Here is a 24,013-nt window from a genome sequence, read left to right on the forward strand (position 1 = left end):
TGATTCTCCCCCTCAGCACTTGCCTTCAGGGAGAAAAAATGTCTCTGATCATTTATTGCAGTGCAGATTAAGTAATTTTCCACACTTCCTTCACAAAGAGCTACTATTTTAAAGACCTGGGGCCAACTTCCCTACTGACATAACATAGTTGTTCATGTTCCAGGCCTTTTGGAAATCCTTAAATTAAAACACTGAGACTCAAATGCTATGAGCTACACAAAGACACACACCATATAAACTTCCTAGGCTAGGTTCTGAGCTCACGCTAGTGTAAAAGCAAAGGAAATCCACTGAAATCAATGGAGTTATATAGAATAAAAGCAGGGCAGACAAGAACAGAATCTGGCTCTTAAGTCCTGACCTAGCACATACTGGTTGCTGTATATACCATGAGATGGATTTTCTGGAAGCAGTCTTTTCTTTGGTTGTCCCAAAGTCTTGGTCAGGGATCTGAAAGAGGTTCCCTGGATACTGCAAACCTCAGCTCTGTTGACTTCAGTGAAAATGCCCATGCTGTTGAGAAATTTGGACCAACGAGCCTGTTTCTTCCTTTGTGACATTCTAAGAAGTGCTTATTTCTTTAGGTGAAAAGAGTGGAATGTGGTGGGGGTCTCTCTTAGTTGTATGTGTTACTGGAATTATATACCTCTTAGCTGTCTCTCTTTGTGGGGAGCATTGCTCAGTTTGGACCCACATATACCTGCACCACACAAACATGATGCTACAGAAAGGTAGTGTGATCCACTGGCTAGGACTCTGATCGGGAGTCAGGAAACTTGTGTGTTCTATTCCTTGTTCGTTCATTGATTGGTTTTGTGACCAAGGGAAAATCATTTCACCTCTCTATGCCCATTTCTCTTCACTGTAAAAAGAGGTAGCTGTAACTAAAAGATGTTCTCTAAAGTGCTGGGCTTTATCTCACTTTTTATTGTTGTAAATTATTTACATTCTGAATGCTGACTCATAAAACAGGGTTCTTATGCCAAAAGCATTTATGCTAAAAGGAAGATGCCCCTATATACTCAGGCTTCCGATGTAATCTATTTTTTTTTTTTAATTCCTCTTTGGGGATCTCTGTGACCTACTTTCTATCCCACATTTGAGTCTTAACTGATTGACAGGAAGACGTGAAGAGCCTTGAGCGAAAATAGTTTTCTAAGCAAAGACAGAAGGTCTTGGGCTCTTTTTAAAGGACGGAAAGACACGTGCTCTGCTACGTCAAACCAAGCTGTAGAAAAGTGTTAGTCAGAGCCTGACGTGCTTCGCTGCCAGAGTGAAGGAGCGGATTAATACATTAAGTAAATTATTGGCGTAAATTTCATGCTATTTAGCCCCCCCTCCCCAAATCTCAGTGGAGGAAAGTAAACAAAACATTGTTGCCTTTAGTAGGTCAGAGCCTGGACCACTTTTTGGCTTATTAATATTTCCTGCAAGGTGGGGTTACAGGTCATGACCTGGATACTAATGCCATTGTGGTAGGATTGCTTGGTCTTGCTAAATTGCTCATTTGCCATGGTTTACTCTCTATCTTGGCTCATCTTTGTGTGCATTGTCTGATATCAGTATTGTTGAATTTAGCTGCCTGGGTTGATTTCTGATAATTAAAAACGAATAGGTGACTCCTTGTAGCCTTGAACCAGTTTTTCTCATATTTTCTATTCAAAGAGGACACGTGGTAGGGATTTAGCCATTCCAATGGAACCTAGAGCTGAAAGGGCTGTGTTACTACTTTGTTTGTCAGAGCATTTATGCTACTTATTTCCTTTTGGATTTATGAAGTGTCACTTTGAAAGTGTGTAGAGGGCAGTTTAAAGGGGGTTGCAATTAGAGGGCAATCAGCCACAACATACCTGGATTCTTGTCTTTAACCTTGATGCCATAAAAAGACTGAGTATATATGCAGCCACTCATTGTCTTTCAAATAAGCCATTATGATTTTTCCCCCTAATTCTTGTCCTAAAATTGGGGGTAGGAATGCCCAAGCTCAAATGGCAATCCAATCAGGATAAAGCTCTTTTCTTACTGGAAGCTTTTAGTAATTTGCAGCAGCAAAATCTCTCTAAATTGTCCTCCATAAAAGCACTTATTGAAAACCGAAAGGAACTCAGAGTAGTAATAATTTCAAAGCCTTGTGCCTAATGTAGACTACACAGACTTAGACATACGGTATAAGGGAATTGCAGAAGCTGTAAGTTTCTCTCTAAATATTGAGAAAGCCCTTACAATTAGGGTGTCCTGAATGTTGCTACAGAGAAATTTGGCTTCAAGATATTTTAAAATAAACCATTTGTTTTTGTTGACTCTTCAAACAGCAAGCTGGAAATTGATGTGAGCGCTCTGATTCCTATAGGGCTGCTCTCACGAATGTCAAGTTATCAGAGAGGCCAATTTTAGCTCCAAACATGATTTTCAGGTAAAGCTCACATTCACCCCATGGTGATACCGCTGTGGAGAGCGAAATAGGTGAAGCATCCCTCTTTAAAGTTTCCAAGGAAAATGATGGGAACCCCTTTCTTTGGATTCTTCCAAAATATTCTGTAGGAGACAACCCTGGATTGACTGATCTAATCATGTTTTTTCCAGCTGTGATTTCTATAAAGTTAGTTACAGGCAGTAATGTGTTCAGTCACTCTTCTTTCATTTTAAACCCCCTCCCCTCCTTTTCTTAAATGTCAAATACAGAATGTATTCACATTCTGTTATAAGACGACAAATACCACATGACATGACTTGAAGGAATGGACTCAGTCTTTTTCATTCAGCTTAGGTCTCCGGGGCTATCCTTACTTCTTTACGGATGATGCAGATAAGTTGCCTGGGTAGCAAAACATAGTCCCCAGGCTCCCAGTCTAAAGGCAAATACTCCGGGGTGGGCCTATTCCTAACAAGTGAAGAGGGATTAGAAGCTGTTTGCTTACTCAGTTTGGCAAAATATTTTTTTCACAGTTTCACTAATGTGTTCTTATTCAAGAGGGTTTTGTCGGTCCCTCCTCTCCCTGTAAGGGAGTGGAAATTGTTGCTTTGTTACACTGGAAAAATATGAAGTGATCTGAAACTTTGGTGAGCGTTGGCATGGAAAGCGAGTATATTTTTTCAAAGAAAATATCAGTGGAGAAAGGCCAATCAACTCTAGCCAAAGATCTGACTCAGTGTCTTTTGGTTTCTTTACATAATGTAGAGGTCGATGGAATTTTTTTAAGGTGACCTGCAGTGGATTTAAAAGAAACGGCTGGAATTGTGCCCTTTTACTGCTCCTCTATGATTTAAAGAGAAGGTCTGAACTTTTATAAGGGAAGGAAATTTGTCTGTTTTTTTTCTTTTTTTTTTAACCGTAGAAGTGTCAAGTCTAGTCTTGGCTGGTTCTATTGATGGAGGAAACAGAGAGGGGTACAGGAAAATGGGACAAATATCAGAAGCAAAAGGTTGTAGCCCTCTGGAGGCTAGTGAAACCATAGCAATAAAAGCACAGGTTTGTAATGCAAGGTGTGATGAAGTATCAAGTATTGACATCTAAGGATATTGAAGAACTTTATACATGTCAAGTCAAGGCTCACCACTTAACGTATGAAAACGGTAAGTATTATTATTCCCATTTCGCAGAGGGGTAACTGAGTACAGTTCTTGACCAAATCTGGAATGCCTAAAAGAAGATTAAAATGCTGACAGTGTGGGAAAGAAGCAAGAATAAAGATCATGTGCAGGGAAATTGCACATCCACTGCAGGAGAATAGCTAATTCACCCCGAAAGTGTGCATATAAAGCAGGCATGTGAGTTTGTGCCTAAACTTAAAATTAGACTAGACAGAGCTTTGGAGAAGAATATGCTGCAGAGAACACACCTGCACTGGTGAGATGGAGGAGCAGGGGGAGAAGGAAATTGACAAAATAACGAGCGTTTGACCTTGCATGCTCCAGTGTGATGTTTGTGGAGGATGCAAGTAGGCACAAGCATGGTTCCATTCTAAGCATATTTCTTCCCATTGAAAGTCATATTTGTCACAGTCCCCAGACTTTTCCCCCCCCAACCCTACCTAAGTGTACTAGTTCTCTTACTTGCAATCACACTGGGTAAAAACGGGGCCTAGCATGAACAGATAAATAGGCATATTTGAGGAGCCACCTGTTAAAGCACAACCCCAATCAAATTAATAAAGTACCTAGCTACATGCTGTCCTCTTAGGCTTTTCTCCTTCAACTAGGTGTGCATAACTTGGCAGCCATACAACAGTGCTTTCATTACTCCAGGGCCCCCTCTGCTCTCCAGACCTGATCCAAACTCACTGGAGTCAATGGAAAGACCGCCAGTGATTTCCATGGGCTTTGCATCAGGCCCTATTTCCTCACCACTTTTCACCTTGTGGTGTTGTGTGCAACCCAGTACTCACGCTGTGCAAGATGAAGAGTGAAAAGATTGGGGAGTAGAGAGGTTAATGCACAAAGAGTTTTTAAAAAAATGCCTATAAATAATATAAAATTGTAAACACACTAGGTCAGCACCAGAAGCAAAGGAAAGTGCTAATACTATCAAGAAAAAGGAAGTGGCAAGATATTTGTAAAATGTTTTTCTGAGGGGTCAAAATTAATGCCAAATGTAACATGTGCAGTATACTTTCCACAGTGTATATACTTCCAGTATTGCCTGCCCCAAGCATTCAAAAATCTTCAATCAGGCCCTCAAATGCCATGACATTAGCTTAACAATCATGAGATTTTAAAAAACAATAAATGTTGGATTCCTTTTATTTTTATTTTTGAGCCCTTGGGCTTCCTATTTTTCAGCTTTTCTCCATAACCAAGAGGGCTAAAAACTTTATTTTTTCAATGAAAACTGAGATTCTTATGTAATCACAAGACTCCAGGAGCTGAGACTTCAAGAAAAGCACCAAATATCAGAAGATTCGTGATCAACGTGAGAGAGTTGGTAAAATTGGGTCATCTCATTTTGAAAAAAATGACTGACAGTTTGGCTTGTCCCTTATTAATTATTTGTACATGAGCATTTAGCCAAGTTTGGGGTGTTGTGGGTTGTTCCAGTTAGGAGGAGAAATTAATTATACAGTGAGGTATTTTCTTGTTTAGTTCCAAAGATTATACTTAAAGTCCTGTTTCTCTGAACATAGTAGGAATCAAATAGCAGGAAGCAGCATCTTTGCTTGCTGATCCAAACCTGACTTTCCAGTTAGCACTCAATGCCAAAAAGAGCTTCTTCCCTTAACTTTCTCTCAAGGCTGTGTTACCAGCCCTGGTATTACAGTCTGCTTGGCTTTCTGGCTGCTTCTCTTTCTCTCCTGCTTCTCACTCACGCACACGCTGATACCCAAAAAATTCCCAGCAAAAGCACTTTGCCCGCTTGGTTCAAATTCCTAGGGGGACTCACATATGCCTTTGTTTTAGATGGGAGCTGCTTAAAGGTCTCCTACAGCTACCTGAAATGAGGGTTGGCATCACACCCAAGAGTACAAATGAGGTTTAACCCAACCCACGACAGTATTCATCACAGTATAGTATAAATATTCAACCTTAATAGTCCACTGTAGCAGTGTTCTTTAATAGTCATGGAATGGCAGCATCATCTGAATCCTGTAGAAAAACAACTGCTGGTGGATGTGCAGCTCCATCTTCCCTGTAACACTTGGAGGAACTTTGTCATATAATATAATCCCCATGGAGAGAGAGGCCCTATTGTGCGAGGCTTTGTAGATACGCATGCCAGGAGACAGTCCCTCCCTCCAAGATCTTACTGTCGAATGAGACAAGACAAAGTGTGGAAGGTGATGTGGAGATGCAGAGCGAAGAAGTGACTTCCGCGTCATTACGTAACAGATCAGTGCCTGAGCCAGGAATAGAACATAGTCTCCGCTCCTGACTGGGGCCTTGTCTACACTTGTGGATGCCTGTAGGGTATGTGTAGCTACATGCCACACTGAAAAGCAGGCTGTGTCCATACTGTGGTATGTAGCTACATGCATCGGTGAAAGGCTCTGGTTGGGGGAGGCAGCTGGGAAAGGCTCTGGCAGCAGGACATTACACTGCTTGGGCACGAAGAGAGCCAAGGAGGGTGTACGCCCTAGGGTTCTGGCGTGTATGTGTTATACCTGCTTAAGCAGTGCCTCACCAGTTACACTGCTATTTATACCCATGCTAGGACATGCAAACTATGTACTCCACACCCTACCATAAGTGTAGACATACTTTCTAAATCCAGAACCCCTTCCCCCAGGCCCTGCTGCCTCTCATCACAGACTGGAATGATTTGGTTTCTTTAATGAATAAAATATTATTGATGTAGCATTACAGAGGTAATATATATCTGAAATATAAAAAATATCTGAAATATTCTAAATATAGTGAACCCCAGGGTATAACTGAGGGCAGCATTTGTCCAATTTTGTGTGTGTGTGTGAGTTTAAATCTTTGTCAAGGCAAAAAAGAAAAATGTAGTTACTTCTCAAGTAGTCTATGTCATCACATGATTCTTCTTATGCTCTTGCTAATATGACCTCTCAAAAGAATTATACTCCAGTTATCTTTTAAAAAAAATATTATAACACTTATGATATGCAAATTCTGGGTTTCTGGCCCTGGTCAGTATAGTACAAATATCTTTGATTCTGTCACATTCTTCACTACAATGTAATTTTCTTTATTGGAGGACTTGTCTTTCTTTGTCATATGATGTAAATTGCAAATTCATACCCGCCCCCTCCACACCCAATTTCTTCCTAAGTATACAGCTGAGTACAAGTTACTTTGGCTATGGAATGATGCTGTCAATGACACACACAAAAAAAAAGATGTTTCCCTTTGTGCTAATTGTAATTTGTTAGAGAAGATCTGTTTTTAAAAGCAGCTTTTTCTCCTCCACACAGCAATGAAATGAAACCTAATCTTCCATACTGTGATGGATTCAAACAGAAACAGCCCACATATTTCCAGTTCACATGCCTGAGGCCGAGACAAAGGCAAAAGCCTACAGTATATTTTCTTAGGCCACGTCTACACTACCTGCTGGATCGGCGGGTAGTGATAGATTGATCGGGGATCGATTTATTGCGTCTAGTGTAGACACGATAAATCGATCCCCAGTCGCTCTGCCGTTGACTCCGCTTTCGCCTCTCGCCATGGTGGAGTTCTGGAGTCGACGGGGGAGCAGCAGCCGTCGATCCCGCGCCGCGAGGACGTGAAGTAAGTGATTCTAAGTCGATCTAAGATACGTCGACTTCAGCTATGCTATTCTCAAAGCTGAAATTGAGTATCTTAGATCGATTCCCTCCCGCCCCAGTGTAGATCAGGCCTTAGATAACACAGTATAGCACATAGAAAAAATAATATAATATACATTTATCAAAGGGGTTCCTAAGGCTTTGTCTAAATTAGGGAAAGAGGTCCATGTTAGGCTGGGGTTAGCTAAACACTGACCTAATCACAGTCTTTTCTGTAGTGTAGATGCAGGTTACCTTGGTTTAGCTGGTCCATATGGAATCTAAGCAGTAATCTGGGTCTACATTAAGGTAAAGGGCCAGGTTAGCTAACACGTATGAGATAACCCTGGCCTAACCTCAACCTCTTTTTCTAACCTAAACAAACTCTAAATGTTTATAGGGGCAAAGCTCGCTCTTTGTGTTGCACTTGCCTTTTATTGTGCCTGGGAGAAAACTCTGCACGGCTTGCATCCAGGGAAATTCTACCCCCTTTGTCGTATCCTGTAGATTTTCCTGTGGGAGGGGCAATTAGACCCACAATCTCTGTGTTCCTCAGCTTCCCTATGTGTAAAATTATTAGTCATGTTTATTATGTTAGTACTTAGTGGGCCTACAAAAAATGGGGCCCTTCTTGTGCTAGGCATTATACAAACATAGAATAATAGTCTCTGCCATGAACAGAGAGGGATAGCTCAGTGGTTTGAGCTTTGGCTGCTAAACACAGGGTTGTGAGTTCAATCCTTGAGGGGGCCATTTAGGGATATGGGGCAAAAATTGGGGATTGCTCCTGCTTTGAGCAGGGGGTTGGACTAGATAACCTCCTGAGGTCCCTTCCAACCCTGATATTCTATGATTCTATGAACAGCTTGTGATCTAAGCAGACAAGACAAAGGAAGATAACACCGAGAATGAACAATGTGATGGCGGCAAATGTCACATTAGTTCCAAGATTTTGGGGGTGAAGGGGTGGACGACGGGGCCAGGGGTGTCAGGAAAGGGGAGGAAAATGAGGATAGTGTTGCTTACCCATCTTTTATAAAGTGCTTTGAGATCTACAGATAAAAGACACTATATATGACATAAGTAGTATTAATGAGAGTAGATCTTGCCCCAGAACACACAATTCAAATGTTGATAGAGAAGGTATAGAAAATCCCCAACCAGGGCTTATTTGTTACAATAAAAATGATTTTAATAGTTGGAGTGTTTCTGGGATCAAATCTGCAACTTTGTAGCCCTTTCTCTACTTCCTGGTTGGAGATGTGGCTGGAGGCATTCTGATGACAATCTGTGGCAGACGTCGTCAAAGCAACATCAGAGGGTTGGCAAGTAGGATCGCAGCCCACTTGCCTATATAAATAAAAACGCACTCCATGCCCCCTACTCCTTCCCTTCGGGAGCCGACTTTGGGGGAGACAGGGAATTGGATTTCCCACAGTGTCTGACTTCTGTGCATGAGGCAAGTGAGAACACCTTATGTAACAGGGGGATGGGAAGGACAATGGCAGCCTCAAGGCAGACCTGAGGCAATAGAAAAAAGCTGCTGCTGAAGAGACGCCCCGGAAACGAGGAAAGTGTTTCCCCCCCGGCCTGTTGCTGGTACCTAACTACCTCCTCAGGCACCAGCTGGCAGGAGCCGGAGCCCTTCATCAGTATTGAACTGCAATCGATTAAATGATGTAGAGATGAAAGGCTCTGTAGCTCTTCCATTGCAATTTCCATCTCTCTCTCTCGTTTTTTTTAAATCATACTCTGGGTCCACAACAAGAAACCCTACATGCGATCAGTAACTCCAGACTGGCTTCCTGCACACGCTACAAATGGCCATTTTCAAAACTGTGATCCTGCCAACATCACTTCTGTGCTCGTCACAAGTAAATTTTCTATTGCCATGGCCATTAGTACCAATGAAAAACATTGTCTCCCATAAGGAGTTCCCCGAAGGCGCCTTTATAATTTACATCAGCACATGAAGTAAACAAAGCAAAATTAGATGAAGGCACAGCAGGTAAAATTTTCACACACCTTTAAAAATCTAGCCCAACACTTTTGGAAACGTATCCAGCATCAGTTTCTCCGATATCGGAAAACATTGTTGTGTTGTAAATTCCGTGGGGCCACTGACTACGTTGTCATATATGGTTGCCTAGAGCCCTGAACCTGTGCATGATTGCCCTATAAATAAAGGCAATAAATGCTGCTGAGAATTTGTCTTGATTTATGTAATAAAAGCACTGATATAGCACTTTTCATCTTCAAATGCTTTGACAATATCAAATGTCCCAACACGGGGGCATGGATCAGCGTTCACGTCGCACTCCCCGGCCCAAGCCAGGGAAGCTCATGATCCAAACAGTGGACCAAATTTGGTAATGAAGCCTGGTCACGTGCCACCTGAGGTGCGCTGTGCATACGCTAAGAAGTAGTCTCCCAACAGCACTGTGATGGTAGGTATCATCATCCCCCACTTCTTAAAGCTGGGGAAACAGAGACAGAGCAATTGGGCTACTTGTTCCAAATCATAGTCAAAGCTTCTCTCAGAGCTAGGATTAGAACTCAAGGCTTCCTGAGTGCCAAGCCTGTGCATGGCTTATTGGACTACACCTTTCTCTTAGGAACAAAGTAGAGCCTCACAGCTAAAAGGGACTGAGAGTCGAAATCCTGAGTTCTAGTCCCAATTCTGCCAGTGACTTGCTGTGTGACCTTGATTGAGTTTATTGTTTGTAAAACTGAGATAATATTTATCTAGAGTTTTTTTTTTTAAGGTCACCCATCACTGAGGTATCTGAGCATCTCAGAGTTGTTGTGTGGCTTAAATAATGAATGTTTATAATGAGTTTTGACATCCTTGAATGGAAGGTATTACTGCATGAAATTTTTTATTATTTTATTATAAAATGTTGCTCACTGAGATATCTGTCCTGAGGGAGACATCCCATTCTGTGAGTTTCCCAGGGAGATAGCAGTCCTAAACCAGTATGTTTCAGTACAACACACAAGCCATATGATGCGAGGCACAATCTGGAAGAGCAGAGAATGTCAAGCGGTCACAATTTCTGTTCATTTTATTCTGACGAGGCTTTGCTAAAATAATGTATTAGTCATTTCTAAAAGCTTAATTATAGAGAATTCTCCAGCCTCATCAAAATGTTGCCATTTATAATATTCCTATGATCAAGAGCCCCACTACATTTTAACTTCTAATTATCCTGATTTGACATTGATTAATTATCTCAGATACTGAAAAACTGAAACAAGGAAATTTGTTAAGAGGAAGATACTTGAAGCTAACATTACTTAATTTTTCCAAACAACAGTGCTTTGTATTTCCTCCCCATAAATAAAAACTCCAGGTGAATTACATTGCTAATGCAATGACTTGCCATTCCAGAACAAAAATGGAAGCAGCCAGAGTTGTAGTTGTGGGTTCAGAAACTTTACAGTATATCTACACACTACAAGTTTCTCCACACATTATAATAATAGTTGAAATTTAACAATTACTTTAAACTGAAACTCAACCTGTGATTCTGGAGCCTCATGCAGCTTTGCAGGACTCTAGATATGGCACCCGTAAGCATTGTTGTCACTGGGGAATATTATCAAAATATTCCCACTTGTTCAGCTGAATTGTTGTTAGTGCTAGTAGGAACCCTACTAGGTTTATAAATATAGAGTTGACAATTCAGGAAACTGCTGGAGTCCTGTCTACATTAGGACTTCTTTGGCTTTTTTTTTCTGATTTCCTAGGAGTCCACAGGTTTCATGGGGGCTAATCTTGCTCTAGGAAGAATGAATAAAAACAACTCCCATTCTCCCAGCAGCCAGGATTTAAGGGGAGGAGAATGCAGAACAGATGATCTCTCAAGATTTCTGCCAGTGGGTGCTGAAATCTGAGGAGACTATGTGCTCGTGAGTTTTTGGCACTGTTGATACAGAAGCTATAGCTCTGGTTCAGTATAAAACAGAAGTCCAACCCAACCCTACAACTGCAGGTATCTGGATCCAGACCTGAACATGGCCTCCCTGGCCCTCTGTAATAATATAAACCCTTTTTATCCTGGTATCCAAAATTTTAGATTTTAAAAATCTAATTAAAAAGAAACAATGTATATGTTTTTTCAAACACATACTTGAAATACAAGTTAGTGCTGGCAAGAGGTACAGAATGATATCATTATTACTCCCTGGGTGGTAATGATTTTTCAAAAGCTTGCCTCTCAATTTGAGTCATATTGCTGACTATGGTCATGGTAGTTTCCTTTACTGTTTTTTCTTTGATCTTTTTAATTTACTCAATATTGTTACCTACAGGATTGTATTAGGGTTATTCTGGGACAATACTACTTTTGCTTAGTTCAGGTCAGAGTACACTCAGCATGCCCACTTCGTTCCCTTTGGAAATTGTTCCATTCATTGTATCTAGCATTTATAACCTGAATTTGTTGGTACCTTGATTTTGACAATCTCTGTTGCTCCCATTTGGTTTGATGCGTGTTTGTTACAATTTGTGTTACCTCTGTTCTGTATAAGATAACCACGTCTGTTTTGCCTTTTCATTGACTCAGCACTATGATTTGCAACCGAAATCCTTCTCTGACATAAATAAAGGGATGACAAAGAATTTTCTAATGTTAAACTGAATCTGTTGCAAGATGTGTGTATTTGGCTCTATTATATTATTAAATGCTCCTCCTTTCATTATTTGTGTTAAAATCTATTCAGAAACTTCAAATTTAATGTTATCTACTCAATACATTAATATGGCTTCCTCTATAAGTCAGATCTGAGCAATATGTGTAATCTTGGAGATTTTAACACAGGCTGTTGGTATCTTACTGTACAGGCTTTAAGATTTTGCCTCTGAGTTCTAAAAGCTTCAGTCAGATTACATTTCTTCAGCTTTATAGCAATTGCAATCAAGCTGTAGAGTATACTTTCACTGAACTTTAAATATGTGGATTTGGGGGATTCAGTTAAGATTTGTTATTTTAGTCTCTTTTTTTTAGCCTTCAGTAAAGGTTAATTTTCTGGCTTTTGGTTATTTTATGTAAAGTGTTTTGAGATACTTTTTTTGAGCCATGCTATATTAATTGCAGTTCTATCTACAAGAGGGATAGTTTGGAAACATTTCCCACAGTTGCTACCACAGATCCAGTGATAGCAGTATAGCATCTGATGAAATGAGATGTAGCTCACGAAAGCTTATGCTCAAATAAATTGGTTAGTCTCTAAGGTGCCACAAGTCCTCCTTTTCTTTTTGCGGATACAGACTAACACGACTGCTATTCTGATCCTTATTATAGATGCCTATGTTTTAAGGATCACATTGATTATATCTGCTCTGAACAGGCTTATATGACATTATTCTTAAAATGTCTGTGGCAACCAGTATCTTATTTGCACTAGGACTCCCACTATTGGTGATGAACTAATAGTAATAAAAATATTGGCAAATTTTCCCTCAGGGCCTTAGACTGTATTATAGTGCTAGTGTTAAAACATGAAACCTAATGTGACATAACAAGGGCTACTGCAAGTTGTGAAATAGCCTTGCATGAATAATACTACTACATGTATACAAATCAAGTAACCAATACTTTCTCAGGTGAGTTTAATTTTAACACTGTCATGTTATGGAACCCCCATTCCTAGCTTTATTTGTACAGTGCTATGGGCCAGATTTCTGGGCATCAGGAAGACAGATGGCAATTCCCAGCAGATGCTGGAACTAAATAGATTAACTTTAAAGCAGCATTTTGTATCCATGGACAGTTGTAGAATATTTTAAGCAAAGTACATAAAGACAAATGGGGGTAACTACATTTGATTTAGGACTTCATCTGCTCCTGTTACTTATTCCTGGTCTGCAGTAATAAACTTGTTCTGAAATAATTTTCCCAACAATCAATTGTAATATCACAAACAAAGGATTATAGCAACAGGAGTGGAGCAGGAATGGTTAAAAGTTAAAATGTAGATTTTATTTTCATGCAGCCGTCCCTAAGCAATAACAATGTGAGATGAGAAATTAAGAAAATGCAGTATCACACCCAATGATATCTAAATAGAATGCTTTATGAGAAGAATCAGTGGGTCCTTAAATTCAAATGGCGGTGTGGTACAAAATCCCAGCCCTTATGAAACAGATTAGGCGGGAAGAATAAAGAGAGAAGAGGATGATGGTTTGAGAAGTGGACTTAAAGGGTTTGAAGAGGGAGGAGGAAAGGGTTAGAAGATTTGGGGTGAGGTTATGAAAAAGAATGGGTTTTTAATTTAAGGGGCTCAACCAACCTAATAATTTTTTCTAAGTTCTTCCCCCATTTTTAACTGCTATATCAGCCATAGGTGGGTGAGAAAGTGTTTGAAGAACACAATTTATATAATTGAAAGTTTTTGATGTTAATGTTAGGCTGGTGGAGCATCAATCTAGCACATTTTAACCCCTTGCTTTGATCCATAGATTTAAAGACTGTTTAACACCAGAAGGAACGATTAGATCCTCTAGTCTGACCTCCTGTATATCAAACACAATTAAGTTTCATCCCTTTCCCCCTGTACTGAGACCAGATAACTTGAGTTTGGCTAAGGCATAGGGGCTATGCAGTCTTGATTTTTTGAAGACATCAAGTGATGGAGTATCTCCCATTTCTCTTGCTAATGTGTTCCAGGATGAGGGGTGTGTGTGCGTCTGGGGGGGTGGTGGTAAGTGGGGTAGGGCCTGGGCTGAGGTGGGGAGACTGGGGGAAGTCGGGGAGTAAAAGGATTTGATGAGACCCTGCAGGTTTATGTGCTGGGCGCTGGTTAAGAATCAGAGGAATCCACTCTGATAAACTGGCCGGGCTGGGGAGGGACGAAGGCGGGATGCTGGGGGTGACTAGGGGATGCCGAGCTGGCGAAGAGGCAGAAGCTTAGGGGGCGAAGGGTAGTGGGAGGAGAGGGGCGGGGTCAGCGCCCCGGGAGCGGGGCCTCGCCCGCGCCCCTCCCGCCTGGGCTCATGGGCTGCGCCTCTCGCGCCGCCTCCCCCGGGGCCAGCCCCGGCCCCTCCCCGAGCAGGGGGCGGCGCCGCCGCTGCTGCCGAGCGCCCAGACAGCGAGAGCGGCCGCGGCCGCAGCAGCTGCCGGAGCGACCCCCGGGACGATGCCCGCCGCGGCGCCTCCCCCGCTGCACCCCCCAGCGGGGCCCGCGGGCTCCTGCTGCCCCTACGCCCACCCCCCGGGTAAGTGACCCCGCCAGCGCCATTCCCCTTCCAGCCCCCGGGCAGTGACCTCCCCACGCCTCCCGCCCTGCCTGCTCTGGGGCGCGGGGTCCTGCCCCCCATCGCTGCCCCCTTGCCCCCTCTCTGGTGCAGCAGCCCCCAGCTGGTCCCTCGGGATCTGTGGGCTTCTGTTTCGCAAAAGCGGAACAAAATATCATCCCCCCCCCCCCCAGCCCATTGGAGCAGGGGGACTGGGTCCTGGATCACCCCCATCCTGGCTCAGGGCGCTGACCACCAGGCTGTCGAGCCATTTGCATCTGCCCCAGCCCACGTGGGGGAAGCTTTGATGTTTATCAGTGTGACTGCATTGGGGGAAGGGGGTGAGTGGGTGTGGTGGTGGCAGGTGTGTAGCATTGAGGCCCAGGGCTTTAGTTAGCTAGGTTTCAAAAGAGATTGGACTTTGATAACTGGATATTTTTGTTATCCATATAAGAGTAAATATTACAGTGAAATAAGAGCTTTGGAAGGGATGTAAACAACCCCCCTCCCCCAAGCTTTGGGGCAGAAGCCAAGCTCTGATTATTGGGGCTTTAGGAGGAAACTTTCCCCGGCCATCAGTGCCTATGGCAGAGTTTTCTCCTCTGAAGCAGTTGGGACTATCCACTTTCAGAGAAAGGTTACTGGACTGGATGAACCACGGAGCAGTTTATGGGCAGCAGTTCCTATGTTGCTTTGTGAAAATCCATGTTGTGCCTGATGCCTGCCCTGCTATGACAGGGAAAAGTTTCCGGGGAGAGTCTGCCTTGGAGAGGATGTAATTGTATTTAGTTTGGTCAGGGACACAACCCAGGCTCTAGGTGTCCCTAAGCCTCTGACTGCCAGAAGCTGGGAATGGGCAACAGGGGATGGGTCACTTGATAATCAACCTGTTCTGTTCATTTCTTCTGAAGCACCTTGCATTGGTCACTGGGCTAGATGGATGATTGGTCTGGCCCATTATGGCCATTCTTATGTTCGTCCCCTCCCCACACTCCATGAATATTCTCCTAGTTATTTCTGTAGCTGCTTCCCGCTCCCCAAATCTTGAAGAATATTTTATGGATGATTTCCCCTTAATACACATAGTTCTTTCTCTATGAGTCTCTCTTATGGTTGTGAGGGTTGGGATAAAAAAAAGTGTGTCTCAGATTTATAACTCGATGATGTCTCAGAGTAGCTGTAAAGCCAGTGTTGTTGCTCATGAAAGTTTTGTTATATGTTATTAAGGTAGTAGTTGTACCATGTATGGCGGGATAAGCAGCTCAATAAATCATGTTTTACAAGAACAGTTACAGTATTGTTCTCCTAGTACAGACTTGGGGTGGGGGTATGGTATTCACTTTTGGTGTGTCAAGGGGGAAAGAAGAGAAATATTTGTTACATTTTAAACTTGGAACTATGTAATAGCAAATTATATTAAAGATAAATGACTTCTCACATTGAGGTAAACTTATGAATACCCAGCTGATCAAACTATGATTATAGTTTTATTTTTTAAAATATTTACAGATTATCTGAAGTTGGTATCTCTTTTCATCTTCCCATTTATACTGTGCTTATTACTGAAGTATCTTGAACATGGGATTTTTTTATTCATTTTTTTAAGGAAGGAGAAGTGCCCTTATGTGATGTGATAAACAGTAAAAGCCCGTGAGGGGTTTAACTGCAAGGCCTGTGGGAAAGTGCTGAAAAAGGCTACTAAATTGAGTAATTTTTTTGCTGTTTCTTGCAGAAGTATTAGAGGTCAGGTAAACTTACCTTTTCCCAGGCTGTAAGACCATTTAATAAAAGTAATAAATCATGGTTTTAAATTCACAAGGTAAAATTCATGGTTTATTGTTCAGACAGGCATGGGCAGGGTTCCTTTTATATTACAAAAAGAGCCAAAGAGTAGAAGTTACTTGCGGTTCTGGAAACATTCAACCTCTTGTAGTATTTGCACTATATACATAAAATGAATGCAATCCAGTGGACCGATAAAGAGCAAACAAGCTTTGTGAAATTAATAGCTCTTGTTGTACAGAGATTTAGGTATTGCACAACTGTGTGTTAAAACAAGTTTAAGGATTGTGTATTAGCCTTCAGTTTTAAGTTGTCTTGGAAGTAACTAAAACTGCAACTTGTAGTTGTACATGCGTATCCTCATTTCAAAGGGTGGGGAAGATTGTCACATGCCTTGCATGTCAAAAGCAGATTCTTGGACATAGGGAGTGGAGCTACATGTATAAACACGTGGACAGAGTTCAAGATTCTACTCTAGTATTGAACCCTCTGACTTCACCGATTATTTCAGCTTTAGAAAACAGGAGTTAAATTTGTACATTATAAACAAATGGAATAGATATTTATGGATAAGGTATTCCGTAATTTTCCATTATGGGGTTTCTTGAGATTTCCTCAAGAAAATGTGGCAATAACCACTGAGAGAGAGAGAGAGAGAATAGATGGATCATTGGTCTGTTCTGGTAGGGCAATTTTCTGCTTCTCTGGTCACAACACATGGAAGATTCCCCAGATGCTAATGCTATTTTTGCCACATAATATACTAAAAGGTTTCTTAAAAACCAAAACAATAAAACCTTCTCTTAGGAAAAGATCTTTTCTTTTTAATGCGTAAACTATATTGTGGGTTATCTCAGAGTTTGCAATATGGTTTACAATCATAAACTAATTGTTTATTTGGAGTATTTTTGCCACTAACATATAAAATATTTTAAAACCCTACTTAGAAGTTTGTCCAATTCATGATTGTTTTGCTGTACTACAGCTTCTGCTCTGACTTGCTTTTCTGTCTGCCTGGCTGCAATTTTTGATTGTATGTTTCATGCATTCTTTTTCCGTGGAGACTGGTCTGGCAAAAAATCAAAGGAATTAAATTATTCATAAAATAAATAAAAACAGGAATTGAGAAGCAGGTAAGTCAGAGAAAAACCTAAAATATTTCTGGAGCTGAAAAAGTGGGAACCAGGGAGAAGCATTTACAAATTAAAAAATTCCTTTGGTTTGATGGTTTCCAAGGAAATACTTCCTGGCAGCAAAGGAAAGGGGTGAGGGGAAAAAAAAGGAAGGCTCAGTTGGAAAAAATTTAAACATGAACAGTGAATTTCCTAGAACAAATTTAAAATGTTAGGGTAATATTCCCTTTCTGAAGTCAAGGACCTGGACATCAAAGTACAGTGTCCCCCCCACCCTACCCCCTGCAGCTCCTCTAGCCATCTTTTCCATATTTCAGTTATTTCCCTTCTCTCCCACTCAGAATGCAGTTTAATTCCTTGAAATATTGGGAGCAATACACTTATGAGAATATATAAGAATAGCCTTCAAGTGATGTAAAATGCGCACGAAATCTTCCTGGTCTAACTTGTCGGATGCATCTGTCATCTGCTCAACAGCTGTTCCATGATTCCCTTCTCAACCCCTGCATTTCTTATCAGTTGAAGCTGTCTTTTCCTTTTCTTGACAGAAAACTCGGACAAATTCCTGACTGATGTCCCTTGTAGTAGACTGGGTGGGGCAGTGTTTGGATCTGCTGATGGGGTAAGAGGCATAGGTTTCCTGAGGAAAAAAAGGGTAAGGAGGGTTAGGATATTCTTGCAGTCTCCCTGTGTCATCAGGGGACTGTTCCTTTCCTTCAGTATTGCTTCCTTGAGCTGTGTTCTACCACTGATTCTTCATCTGCTCCAAGGAATCCTTGGGAATTTCCACATTTGATTGTTAGGCGAGGCTGATGGGCAAATTCCCTGGTTCTGTCCTCATTCTGATTAGTCCAACACTGTGAGCCCTTGCTGTCTGGCTTGCCACAGGGACAAGCATACATATGGAAAAAAGTGAATAATGATATTTCAAAAAGAAAAGGAGTACTTGTGGCACCTTAGAGACTAACCAATTTATTTGAGCATAAGCTTTCGTGAGCTACAGCTCACTATTTCAGTGGCTCCCTTTCCTTATCTTCCAGCAGTTTTAGGTATAATCAGATGGGATTCTACTACTGTTACCACCCTCAGGCTTTGCCTTGATTGTAACTAAAATATTTGACAACTTTTGACGTCTATTTTTATATTCTCAAAAATGTATGTAGCATCTGGGCACTACTGTGAAATTAGCATCTCATTTAGGATATTCCTTCTGTAGGCAAAGTGAGTTGGATCAGCCTATTGAAGAGCTGAAGATTTAGCGAGGGCAAGATGCAAGTCTGCCACTGCTGCTCTTCAAAGTGTATTGCTCCCAGAAAAATAGATGGGTGGGCTGGAAAATATGCTATACACACTTAAATAAGTAATTTTCCTTTTTTATATTTTCTTAATTGATTCTAGTATGCACTTGAAGTTTCCATAACACTTGGAAGTTGTTAAGTTACCTAGAAGTAATTTGCTTTCATTGCAAATGAAAATCAGATACATTTCCCTGCTTCTCCGTTCCTAATGTAATTTACTCAGTCTAATTATTACAAGAATGCAAAACAATTACCTGTGTTAAGTAGTCCTAGAGGAAGCTTCCAGTAATCATGTTGAAAACACGATCTCCCACTCAATTAGTATTTGCCTGCTTGAAAAAAAATTGAAATTTGTCATTTTTGTCCCATCCTAAACAATGAAGTTAATAGAAATGTTTAGCAATTAATGGCTGTCGTTATACTTTTAAATATAATTAGCACTGGCTGACAGTTCGCTTTGTAGAAGACACGTTCTTTCACAACTGTTCCAAAGCAACTCTCTCTTTTTTTAAATGGTCATGTCGCTATTGGTGTGGTTCTACTCTTAAAAAGAGATTGTATAATACTGACTTTAAGGGCATCCCATGTTTGTGTCTGAGGCCAGGTATCCACCACAGAACTTTGTTGGCATAGCTATATTGGTCAGGGTTTGAAAAAAACCACCCATCCAAGATAGCTATTCTGTGTAGGTGAAACTATGCTGTCAGAAGAGTGCTTTTACTGACTTAGCTAATGTCCGCAAAAAAATTCCTTTTGTTGGCATACGTTGCATCTACACTAGGTGGCTCTGCTGGTATTACTATACTGGTATAGCTGTATCAGCAAAGCCTGTGTAGTATACATTAGCTCTGAGTGACTCTGTATCAGGTTTGCTCAGTTTACAAGTAAAGTGATCGTTTATCTAATTGCCAATTCTGCAAACTAAACATGGCATCTGACAGTCACGTGGGGCCTTTATTTCCTTATGCAACATCATCACAAGTAATAAAGGTTCTGCAGGCCTAATTATGCCCTTAGTTGACACCTGTGCATACTCTTTGTTTTCATTGAATTTGCTCAAGAGTAACTGAATCATTCTCTGTGTGGACGAAATGGAATCCAGAAAAATACATTTGGGGAGCAGATCTGATGAGTCAGAAGTGTCATTCTTTAAACCCTGTTTTGGTGTAGAACTTTAATTTATTTTTGACATTTTGAGGTGTAGTAGCTTAAAAAAGAGGCATTAGGAAATCTCTTTAAAAATTTTACTGACTTACATTTTGTGAAGATGTGATGCACTGTACACATAAATAAAACAGTCATTTGGAGTGTAGTTCAAAGCTATTAAGTTATGACTTTGCATAAAACATTAAAAAGAAAATTCTGCAACTGCTCACTTATTTTTGTGTTTTTATTTTAAATGGTAGCTTGTATATTTTACTCATAATGATGCACTTGCCTGGCAAGCTCTAAGTGCATCTGTGGTCTGGCATTGTTCATTGTTTTTTTAAATAAGTGGGGAGTGGAGTTGCCTAATGGACTGTTTGAATAATTCTCTACCTACCTAAACTCAATAAAAACCTTGAGTTCAAAAAACAAAACAGGGAACCAAACACTGTGAAACTAAACAGACTCCCTCCCACCAATTGTCTCAGCACCATTGGGGCAAAAGCCTGACTAAATAAATGGGGTTATGGTACCATTGCAGTTACTGTGCTGGCTGAGCCTCCGACATGTGTTACATATCACAGCACCTCGAGGGTGTGCCCCTCCCAGATGGAAAGGACCCATGTTTCGAGAAGTAGAAGGTGTGCATGCTTTTGAGTCTGCAGCGCCAGCAGCAGGAGAGGAGATTTCTCTGTAACCCCTTCCAGTAATAAAGAGATGTTCTTTTGTTTGTTGAGCTCTCGCCTGTGTCATCATTTTGGGGAGTATACCTGCTTGTGCTAACCCACCAATAAATGCTACAATTAAGAGACTGTGAGGTCATGCAAAACCCATTGGCCTGGAGCGGCGAACCGCGGCTAGTGGGAGCTGCTGTCGACTGAACCTGCAGACGCGGCAGGTAAACAAACTGGCCCAGCCCGCCAAGGGACTTACCCTGGTGGGCCGCATGCCAGAGGTTGCCGATCCCGGATCTGGGGATTCCTCAGCAGTGACCTGGTCTCTGGCTGGGCTCCATCAGGCAGTGCATGCAAGCAGCCTTGCTGGCAGAATTCAGAGTGGAAGCTGATTTTTCCTTTCCCGCCACAGGATATGTGAGTCATGGATCAACAAACATGAGACGCTGAGGATGATGGGAAAGTGTGATAAGCAGACCTTATGGTGTCTCAGTGGTTCTGGATAACAACTTCCAATGGCACAGTGTCCTATGTCCCTGGGCCCAAGGACAGGAGTGAGCCATCTGTTCTGTCTACAAGGTTGGGCATTGCCATTGGCTGCACTGGCATCTATGAAGTCGTCCACAATCCTGGAGTCTGTGAGTACCCATTGCAGGGGAACTTATTGAGACCTGCTTGGGATGTAGAAGCGGATCTGAACTTGGAGGTGTAATGTGGGCTTGACGTGCCTTGGGCATGTTTCAGTAAGAGGATGAGTGGCCCACGCAGACCAGCCGCCTTTAGTGGGCCAGGGTTTGGTCGTTTCCTGAATTTTGCCTGACTGTGGTCCTTGACGGGTAACCAGCAACTAACTGTGTGGCCAGTTCCCCACAGTAGGAACAAAAACCGTGGCAGTGATGGCATTCTCTTTCCTTGGGAGTCACATGGCAGTGGGCTGCATTGAGTTGCATAGGCTCTGGGACTGGGCCAGGGACCAAGTATTGCCTGGGATGTGGCACAGACCCCTTCCTTTCTTCACATTGCTCACGCGGTCTGTTGTCGATGCGTATGGCCTGAAGTGGATGACATAGGAGGCGACTTGTCAGAGTTTTCGCAGGGCCACCTTAGCTGAGCAAGTGCAGAGGGGGTTGTCAAAAACAATGCAAAAATGTTTCCGCTCAATGTCTTGCATTCCTTCTTGGCTCTTCCTTGCAAGATCGTGGTTTCAGTATTTATGCCTTTGCAGTGCTTTTCCCTGCAGCGAAATGAGGTATCATGTCACAGTTTCACTGGGATGAATATTTTAAAAGCAGTATTACAAAGCGACTCTAAATAGTAAGAAGCCATATAATCGTTAGCCGTGGCTTCACTGTTTGTGAATATCATTTTTATTAGGTCGACACTTTAAGTACAGAACCCCTTGGAATAATCATAGAGAAGAATAGTCATAACATAGTACAATCTAAGGCCCTGATCCTACACACACACACATGCATACAAGAAGTCTCATTAAAGTTAGTCGAACTACTCGCACAGGTAAAGTTACACACATGCTTAAGCCTTTGCGGAACTGGCACCTTATGAGATATTGATTTGCTTTCATCACAGCACAAACACAACAATTTTATTGTAGGAGCAGAAGAAGTATCTCATACAAAGAGCATTCCTATTAGACAATAAAAGCTCTTCAGCAAAGGATAGCGAGGGACCTGTGGAGGCAATCTAAAGCTTGACAATCTTTTGCTTCATTTATCTAAGCATCCACAATTCCTATTTCAAAGCAGATGAAACAATGGAGAACATTAGGGTAAAAATAATCTTAACTTGAATCCAAAACATTTCATTAAATAAGTTTTAAAAAGAGTGAAATCCACTAGTTTTCAACATTTTTTGTCCTTTCAGTTTCTGGTGATGGGGACGGTGGCATCAGAGTGTAAGCTTTTTCCTGCCGGATCAAATAAAGGAGCTAGGAATTTGAAAAACTTCCTTTACTGACTGAATCTCAACAAGGAGAAAGATCATGTTGTTATTCAACTCTTATTTAAAGCAGAGCTACAAAATGATATCTGAATGCAAATGATCAGTGGCCCCGCTACACGGTCAGATGAGAGATTTATGGTCAGTTTATATATCCGAAGAGGACTCTAAAAATAAATGACTTCAATTCTTTTATTTCTAAAGATAGTAGATCAGTGGTCCCAACAGTACTAGAACTACAGTATTTGAAGGACTACATTGTTCCAGGGATGACACAGATCACTGCATATATGGTTATCTGAAAGCAACTGATGGCAGAGATTATCTCTTAAGTATGCATACCTGATCTGCACTCAGTTCAGAGCAGTCCTTTAAATGTCATGGTTTCCTTAGGTAATTCACACAGGTTACCAATGTGCATCAGCTGTTATCTGTAGGATGTAATCTGAATCTTGCAGAACTATACTGCCTTGATCTCCTGTTCCTTATTGTAAATTATTAACTCTTGCAACTTGCAAGGCTAATATATACCAGAGAGTAGGAAAGGGGCACAAAGAGGGAAGGCACAATATAACAAGTTTCCTGAACATATTAAATTAGTCAGATGGAAATAAAATGTGATCACAGGCATCCTTTTACAGTAAGTAAATTTTACATAGGTATTGTTTACGCAGTCACTACAACTGGAAACACTAGCCTATTCGTCTTGGAAAAGTTTTGTTCAAATGTATAGCATGTCCGTTGCAAAGATTATTCTTAAAAGCCAGATATTGATTACAGGTTGGGACTGGAAGAGAGGGGGAGCTGGGTGGCGGCTGCGGGTGGATTTGGTGGGGAGGCTGACACTGGCCGCTAGGGGGCAGGAACTAGTTGGGCATGGAGACTGGGAACCAAGGGGGTGACTGGGACAAGGGGCTGGTGGGGAAAACTGGTGAGGAGACTGGGAATCAGTTGGCTGAGGGGGGGAATACTGAAACAATATTTTTGTGCTTTTTCACTTGAATGTCAATTTCCATCCAAATAGAATTCAACACAAATCTTAAGTAAAAAATTAGCCATCTTGTAAACAAGAAAAACACCATTTTCTAACCTAAAAATGTAAAAATTAAAAATCTGTATGTTAAGCTATATAATTGCTTAAATACATGTGAACAGATATAGTGGCCTCCTGCTTAGCAAAAAGTAGTACCAAATATAGTGTAAAGCCTATATTTAGTTGCAAATCAACATGGTTTAATGATTACCAACCTATAAGAATAAACTTTTCTTTAAGAAAATAACTAAAAAGTACAAATGGAAACCAAAATATAAATTAAGGTTTCCTGTTTGCTAATTTAAATCATGATTAAAATTGGTGATTTAAATCACTTCGATTTTAATCAATCCATCCATCCTGTCTCCTTGTAGATAGTTATTTATGTTATTTATTTATTTATTTGGATAGTCACCACTGTTTATATATATTTTTCTTCCTACATGTGTCTACATCTCCCAACCCCCCCGAACTGCATACCTTTTACATGTCTTTTTGCAGAACTTCATGGCCCCCTGTGCTCAGCTTGGCTTACCCCAATACTGATTCTCC

At 41.3% G+C, this 24,013-nt stretch overlaps 1 protein-coding gene and 1 long non-coding RNA gene across 3 annotated transcripts in view; one reads left to right on the forward strand and one right to left on the reverse strand.

Moving 5' to 3' along the window:
• The first annotated feature begins 14,287 nt into the window (after nucleotides 1–14,287).
• Nucleotides 14,288–24,013, forward strand: part of DCLK3 (doublecortin like kinase 3) — a 37,728-nt gene continuing 28,002 nt past the window's right edge. The window contains exon 1 of one of the 2 annotated variants that reach the window (XM_007057224.4): nucleotides 14,288–14,421. In XM_007057224.4, coding sequence (XP_007057286.2) covers nucleotides 14,343–14,421 — 79 coding nt within the window. In that variant the 5' untranslated portion in view covers nucleotides 14,288–14,342. The remainder of the gene's footprint in view (nucleotides 14,422–24,013) is intronic. The other variant, XR_006288884.1, reaches the window with a different exon arrangement.
• LOC119565373 lies at nucleotides 15,906–22,898 on the reverse strand. Its single transcript, XR_005223960.2, has 3 exons — nucleotides 22,771–22,898; nucleotides 18,907–18,984; nucleotides 15,906–17,994 (listed from the first exon to the last, which is right to left on the reverse strand). It is a non-coding gene; the product is annotated as an uncharacterized LOC119565373 (long non-coding RNA).

Source organism: Chelonia mydas, chromosome 2, assembly GCF_015237465.2.
Source record: "Chelonia mydas isolate rCheMyd1 chromosome 2, rCheMyd1.pri.v2, whole genome shotgun sequence".
Classification (NCBI taxonomy): domain Eukaryota; kingdom Metazoa; phylum Chordata; order Testudines; family Cheloniidae; genus Chelonia; species Chelonia mydas.